We start from the raw sequence: 8,520 nt of genomic DNA on the forward strand, positions 1-8,520 counted from the left end.
ATGGGACAGGGCGTTGCATTAAGTAGGAAAAGTCACCGGTTCTATGCTATATCATATATCATGCTTTAATACTCTCTGACTCAAAAAGATTTCGTCTGTCGTTCTATCCAACATTGTGTAATGGTAACAAATTCTCATACTTTAAGGTTTGATTCAAAGACTACGATTTGGGTAATGTTTTTGAGATTACAGATACAATATATCTGTTTCTGTTTTAGTTTAAATTTATTATCTAGTTTAGTTATTCAACATGACGGGTATTTGTCAGGTAGAATTTGTCCATAGATGTCTTCTGTCATATAAAGTAGTTCACCTGTTATATAAAGTAGTTCATATATTCTCCTGTCATATAAAGTAGTTCATATATTCTCCTGTCATATAAAGTAGTTCATATATTGTCCTGTCATATAAAGTAGTTCATATATTGTCCTGTCATATAAAGTAGTTCATATATTGTCCTGTCATATAAAGTAGTTCATATATTGTCCTGTCATATAAAGTAGTTCATATATTCTCCTGTCATATAAAGTAGTTCATATATTCTCCTGTCATATAAAGTAGTTCATATATTGTCCTGTCATATAAAGTAGTTCATATATTGTCCTGTCATATAAAGTAGTTCATATATTATCCTGTCATATAAAGTAGTTCATATATTCTCCTGTTATATAAAGTAGTTCATATATTGTCCTGTTATATAAAGTAGTTCATATATTATCCTGTCATATAAAGTAGTTCATATATTCCCCTGTCATATAAAGTAGTTCATATATTGTCCTGTTATATAAAGTAGTTCATATTGCTTAGTTCTCTTGTGTTCCTTCATCAGAAACATCTTCAAGTGTAACATCATTTCCTTTTCTTTTCCTAGCCACGTTTCTATCCCAGAAAAAGTAACTAACCATCGCAATAAGTCCGCCCAATATGAGCGTTGCTCCACCAATGTAAAATGACACCTGGTAGTCGTGAGTACTGTCATAGATGTAACCTGAAAGACAATAATCAATGGTCAAAATAATTCTTTCCTCTTTACTCTCCGTTTATGGCTCCCTCTTCCTCTGTCTCTCTAGATCTGTCTGTCTTTGACTATCTCGCTGTTTGTCGTTGTCCCTGTCTCGGTCTGTCTTTGTCTTCTTTCTCTTACACACACACACACACACACACACACACACACACACACACACACATCGTGTATCTCCCTTTCGTATTTCCACCCCGTGCTTTATCTTTTGACAGTGTGGGGTTTTAGTTCCACTTGAAATAGTTTGTGATAGAATAACACCTTCTATCACAAGGACAGTAAAATTACGTTACTAAGCTAAAATATATTACTGATTGTTGAATATATACCTGCAACGGGTGGTCCAACCAATTGGCCAAACCCAATAAAGAGTACCGCTAACCCATAAGCACTCGTAAATCTATGATGACCAACAATATCTAGAACTACCACACTATCAAAGGTAGCAATCACGCCTCTTGAAAGTCCCATGATTGCCATAACAATGGCCATGGAAATAAAATCGTTGCTTGTTGTTAAAAATATCGTGCCTGTTCCATAAATGATGTTGGCAGCACCGAAAACCTTCCCTTTTGAAAGATTGAAAAGATCGACTAGGAGACCTTGTGCAAAACCACCAACCATCATGGAGAATCCGAGAACCGACAAGAGTATTGGTGCTTTTGTGTCTGGAATTCCAATGTTTACCGCTCTCTTAATCACATGAACTAAAGGAATATTTACTCCAAAACCAAGCAAAAAGTACGAAATCATTAGGAACGAAAACAAAGGAATTTTAAAGAGTGACAATTCTAAATGATTGTGAATAGAACGAGATAGGTTTATACACCACACGCACACTGATACTCCTTTTCTTGGTGCGATAAACTCCGTAGCTGAGTCGGATTCAGAAGTCATTAGTTTCTGAGATGCCTTGTTATTGTCGTCATCAACTTTAATATGTATAGGTCGTAGGAGAACTGCACTAACACACATATTTAAAGAAAGTCCTCCAAGTAATATTAGTGTGCCTCTCCAACCATAAAAGTCGATGAGCAAATGAACCAATGGTGCCATCACAAATGATCCACATCCATTTCCTGTAGTGGCAATGCCCATTGCTGTAGCATGGCGATTTTTGAAATAGCGACCAATCATCCCAACAGCGGGGATACGGGCAAGGCCAAACCCAATTCCTGTCATAGAAAATGATAATAAGGATTAGAATGAGAAACAAAATGAACTTGAATTTTTATGGGGGAAATGTATTTGATGTCATTGGTATAAATTGACAACTGCCATTAATGCTCTTTTGTTATTCAATGAAACATCCACTACACAACAGTCATCACTGCTCTGTTGTTATCCAATGAATCATTCAATGAAACACCCACTACACAACAGTTGTCACTGCTGTTGTTATTCAATAAAACATCCACTACACAACAGTTGTCACTGCTGTTGTTATTCAATGAACCATCCACTACACAACAGTTGTTACTGCTCTGTTGTTATTCAATGAAAGTTCAGCTAGATAACAGTCGTCAATATTGTGTTGCTATTTGATGAAAGATCAACTACACTGTACTCAATTCGCTGTTAGAACAGGTACACACATATAAATTTAGTCAGATTTTGATCAACGCCAGTCAATCTTTATTTACATTTTACAAATCACGATTTCAGCATTGCAGTATATTGAGAAGCGACATCTACAACTAGTGGAATCACACGTACCTGCCAAAACACCAAATGTAATGGTGACAAATTCTACATTAGTGGCAAAACTACTGATTACCATGGAAACGGATGTCAATAGTCCCCCAATGAAAACTATTTGACGATGGGAGTATCGCTTGCACAGTGCAGCTGATATTGGTCCTGTGAAAATATAAGAAAAATTGCTACTAATCTTTGTAAACTAAATTAAATCTTGAAAATAATTTACACCGAAATAAAATGTCCAGCTTACTGGACAAAGACATCATTATGATCAGCAGTGTAATATATTAATACCAGCAAATCAAAGGCGATCATTTCTCCATTATCGGCTTACATTTCTACATTCGTCGACGTCAACAGAAATTTGCTGAGAGTTTGGAATAAAAACGCGTTGTTAGCTTTAACCAAAAAACAGTAAATGAAGTTTTTGTCGTACAACCATTCTCGTAAAATGGATTTATCAAAACTGAAATGTACCACTATTATCATAAATTCCTGTTCTAGACATTTTCTTGAAATCCGCTTAAACTCTCAGTACATTAAATTTCACAATCTGAACAGTATTTGAGTAATCATGAAATAAAATTGTAACGGTTACTTGAGAAATTAAAATGCTTGAACTTTTCCTCGTCTTGTTTTCACCTCTACGTTTTATCTTTGTAAACAATGTGTACTAGGTCGAAATTAAACCCATCATCTAAGAGATGTGCTAAATTATTCTAGCGACGATTATAATCAAACGTTGTCTCAACTTTAATTTTAGTTTAAATGTTCTAAAATAAGTAGTATATTTCTTGTATAAATGCCACTACTCACGATGGCAACCATGACGTCACAATCTTGCCTACACACAAATTGACGGTAACCACATATTACGGCAATCAGGTGAAGTCACATTCTTACCTACACACAAACTGACAGTAACCACATATTACGGCAATCAGGTGAAGTCACATTCTTACCTACACACAAACTGACAGTAACCACATATTACGGCAATCAGGTGAAGTCACATTCTTACCTACACACAAACTGACGGTAACCACATATTACGGCAATCAGGTGAAGTCACATTCTTACCTACACACAAACTGACGGTAACCACATATTACGGCAATCAGGTGAAGTCACATTCTTACCTACACACAAACTGACGGTAACCACATATTACGGCAATCAGGTGAAGTCACATTCTTACCTACACACAAACTGATGGTAACCACATATTACGGCAATCAGGTGAAGTCACATTCTTACCTACACACAAACTGACGGTAACCACATATTACGGCAATCAGGTGAAGTCACATTCTTACCTACACACAAACTGATGGCAGTCAAACAGGACGATGCCCATGATGTCATCCCAGCTCCTCCTTGGAAATAGTCAACCAAAACAGCGAAAAATATCCCAACCGTATTCTGAGTGCCTCGAACGATGAACATAACTACAAACGTCGCAATTACAATCATCCAACCCCATCCACCGTCTGGTGGTTCCTCTAGTACAGTAGGCTTTATGGTCTTCACAGCTTTACTGTCTACATCTTTGGAGTATTCCATGTCGGTTTGTGTCTGGATAGATCAAGGGAATTACACTGACTACACTCAACAAATATTTGTGTTGATGGCTGAAAGCAACGCTGTCTTATCAACAAAGTTACCTACATCCAATGAATTCCGTTTTGTGTAAACACAAAATCAGCGTTTGCCGCCTTCAAAGAGTTTTATTATTTATTTATGGCAAGTTACACAAAAAATGACGTACGAAGCCTTTTGACCCCGTCTGACCTAATTTGTATTTTTGTTTGTTTTCTCCCAATCTCTCTTTTTAAATTCGTTACCATTTATTTTTACCTGTTTTCAACATTTTTATAAATGGACCTATTTAGAATTGCAGCTAGTGCAGTCATTTTGTGATGACGTGCAAAAGCAGTTCATGTGAGTTGACGACTCGAAGTGGTGCAATATTGTGCAAGAGCTAGACATCTGGTTCAAAGTACGCTGACGATATATATATGCTACAAAGTCATGCAAATAGAGTGAGCTTGACCTATGGACTATGATTCTACAGCTGGTCAATACAAACGGTCGCTATTTAAGTCATCGACATTCACTAAGATATACATATCGAGGTAATACAATATCGTGTATTGACTCTGACAATATTGAATTAAATGAATTGTCTTTGCATCGGCCACTGTTGTGTACATTTTTTTAAAATTCAACGTTAAAATATGTATATTTCATACCATATCATTGTCGGAAGCTGAGAAACATGAGTAAAACTTCTGGTGGCTGTATGTAGGCAACGTAGATCAACCAGCTGCAGACGTCAGCATTTCACAGTTCAAATTGTCGTATGATCACACCACTGAAGTCATCCATCGTCTTCGCATTGACACCAGTTCATTCACAATAAATCACACATACCAGAGGTTACAGGAATAACATCATTTAATGATGTAGGTTTCTGACGATGAGGGCGTCATCAAACTCAATACACGATCCAAGATCAATGACATCGTTTAATTCTGAGAGTTTGATATTGATCGATGATCCCATAGATTTTAACATGACTATGTTTGTATCTACTAACAATGTGTTGATTGGAAAATGATATTCGTAATCCGATAAATATAAACATCTATTAAGTCTTGGAAAGTAATATCATACGTGAAATGGTAATTGACATTTTGTACATACTAGTATTACAACCATTGACGTATAAGGTTGCGATCACAATTTACGACAGGGGGCCTGGGATCGAGAAAATAGTTTGGTTACGAGAAAAATTCGCACGCACCCCCCCCCCCCCTTGCGCTCTCAAAAGAAATCGTAACCCCTCTTCCAAATGAATAATAATTTTCGTACTCCCTCCCCAATACACACGGGGATTCCTATATGTACGTGCAATTGAATTATATGGTAACCCCCCCCCCTCCTCCTACATTCTATCTGGCGATGTACAAGGTATACACTTTTATAGTACTCTAAATATCATATCATTACAGTGGTCTGAGACTCAACACTTTTAGTGACAATCGACTTCAAGGTTCATATATACTAGTAACAATAATAGATTTCTTTACGAACACGTGATGTAGGCGTCACAGTGAGAAATATCATATCGATTTCACTAGGAGATACTTAGTCAACAGGGCTTTCCCCTTCAATTTTGATTTGGGAGAAACCACTGGCTGGAGGATAGATGTAGGAGGGATATCCCATGCATGGTGAGCACATTTTATTTGGGAGAAAACACTGGCTGGAGGATAGATGTAGGGGGGGGGGGGTATCCCATGCATGGTGAACACATTTTATTTGGGAGAAAACACTGGCTGGAGGATAGATGTAGAAGGGGTATCCCATGCATGGTGAGCACATTTTATTTGGGAGAAAACACTGGCTGGAGGATAGATGTAGGAGGGGTATCCCATGCATGGTGAACACATTTTATTTGGGAGAAAACACTGGCTGGAGGATAGATGTAGAAGGGGTATCCCATGCATGGTGAGCACATTTTATTTGGGAGAAAACACTGGCTGGAGGATAGATGTAGGAGGGGTATCCCATGCATGGTGAACACATTTTATTTGGGAGAAAACACTGGCTGGAGGATAGATGTAGGAGGGGTATCCCATGCATGGTGAACACATTTTATTTGGGAGAAAACACTGGCTGGAGGATAGATGTAGGAGGGGTATCCCATGCATGGTGGGCACATTTTATTTGGGAGAAAACACTGGCTGGAGGATAGTATGTAGGGGGGGGGGTATCCCATGCATGGTGAACACATTTTATTTGGGAGAAAACACTGGCTGGAGGATAGATGTAGGAGGGATATCCCATGCATGGTGAACACATTTTATTTAGGAGAAAACACTGGCTGGAGGATAGATGTAGAAGGGGTATCCCATGCATGGTGAGCACATTTTATTTGAAAATAAAGACATGCAGGCCTAGGAGGACATTCATATGCATAAAATATCAAACCATACACATAATATATATAACTTAACGCCATAGAATACTTGAATATAAAGAAATGCATAAGGAATTTGAACAATACGACATACCGATGACCAACATGTGATTAGCTATATATATATATATATATATATATATATATATATATATATATATATATATATATATATCAGTTATACCCAGTTATACCAACCCTATGTAAATTTATGTTATCTCTTTGTTATCTATGTCTTGTAATTGCTAGTGTAATATTTTTATTGGCCATTTTGCCGAATGGGTTGTGTTCAGTTTTGTTGACAAGTCTTTCAGTGGCATGGTGAAAACTGATTGAATTCCTAAATTAACGGTTCCACATTATGTTCACATCTTAGAGGAAGCAACGTATCGTCCCGACCATAAGTCAAACCAAACTCTGCTTCGTTCATTCTGCACATGTATATACCTCTCCTTTATTTCAAAATTACATAACAAATGTGATTAGCTAATCAAAGCAAACAATGCAAGAATTAAGATATCGAGTTGCCTTGCCTTTTGTTCATCCCAGACTACATTATTGGTATTGTGATACTAGTATCATAGAAGACAACTTAGACCACTTGTGACAACTGTAACCATAATTAATATTGGTTTGAAATCACATCAACTCCACCTATTTGCTTCAGGACAAATGGACCTTCATATCAACATCGTTTCTAATGATCTTTAAATAATGGATTTTGCATAATTTAGCTGATAGTATGAAATTTGCTAAAATAGCGAATACATCATCGGTGACACTTCCACAATACGACATACCGATGACCAACTTGTAGTTACGTCAACTCGTTTTTCATAGCTCTGTCGATCCACAATTATATGAAGTGTGCATTCTTTTGCGACGTCTCGTCGGTACGGAAATCCGTTATATAATTTATATTTAAAAAAAACAATACCCTAGTAACCGTCTGTGAAATAATTATATAGATGTCTCTTTTCCAATATACATAACTGACATACGTTCCGGAAATTCCAAATCTTCACTGTCTTCCTTACTGACTATAACATCACTGTGAGAAACTTGAAGCTTTTCCACCTCTCTGTCCGTCATGGCTGATTCGCTGTCATTATAACCAGGTTGTGACCCTTCAATTGGGCTCCGCCTTTCCAATACCAAGTAGGCACCAACAGTAATGACTCCGCCAAGTATGGAGGAAACTCCTCCAACGAAGAATGATGCATTGTAATTATGTGTGTAGTCGTACAGATAGCCTGTTGAGCGGAGAGTAAAATTATGAGTAAATATATTATTAACAAACAAATCAAGGTCCATCTAAGCTTATACAATTAAGCTATAGATCACATTTGAAACATGTTTTCTTTTGGGATAAACGAAAGATGTTTTCCTGCCATGTATTATCGATATTCTGGGTTTTTGTTTGTTTGTTTGTTTGTTTGTTTGTTTGTTTGTTTGTTTGTTTGTTTGTTTGTTTGTTTGGATATAATTGTTTCTATTTTGGCACACCTCGCACTAGCATAATTCAAGGAATGTATTCGGTTGAATTTATTTGATGTATTGCCTAAAACATATTTTTTTTTACAAAGAAAGGTTTGTGACAATGTAAACATTTCTTCTTCAATTTTATAATCATAACAGAGAAGACATTCTATTGAATGACGCCATTCGATCACTCGTAAAAGTTCATCAAGAATGGTTGCATTACAAGTACAGCATTGGTGATACTGAAAACATGTATTCACTATTTTATCAAATTCCACGTGAGGTGCTAAACCAGACAGATACGTTGCCGTGTAATATAGCTGTTGGTATA

The 8,520-nt window shown here is 36.8% G+C and overlaps 2 protein-coding genes across 2 annotated transcripts in view; both read right to left on the reverse strand.

Moving 5' to 3' along the window:
• Positions 1 to 636: 636 nt before the first annotated feature.
• On the reverse strand, positions 637 to 4,285 carry LOC144435881 (monocarboxylate transporter 12-like). Its single transcript, XM_078124524.1, has 4 exons — positions 4,039 to 4,285; positions 2,738 to 2,881; positions 1,351 to 2,196; positions 637 to 988 (listed from the first exon to the last, which is right to left on the reverse strand). Exons 1-4 carry the CDS (start codon positions 4,283 to 4,285, stop codon positions 804 to 806), a joined length of 1,422 nt encoding a protein of 473 aa, XP_077980650.1. The 3' UTR covers positions 637 to 803.
• Positions 4,286 to 7,667: 3,382 nt separating this feature from the next.
• LOC144435891 (monocarboxylate transporter 9-like) overlaps positions 7,668 to 8,520 on the reverse strand; it is a 15,172-nt gene continuing 14,319 nt past the window's right edge. The window contains exon 8 of the mRNA XM_078124535.1: positions 7,668 to 7,960. Coding sequence (XP_077980661.1) covers positions 7,668 to 7,960 — 293 coding nt within the window. The remainder of the gene's footprint in view (positions 7,961 to 8,520) is intronic.

Source organism: Glandiceps talaboti, chromosome 1 (assembly GCF_964340395.1).
Source record: "Glandiceps talaboti chromosome 1, keGlaTala1.1, whole genome shotgun sequence".
NCBI classification, from domain to species: Eukaryota; Metazoa; Hemichordata; class Enteropneusta; family Spengelidae; genus Glandiceps; species Glandiceps talaboti.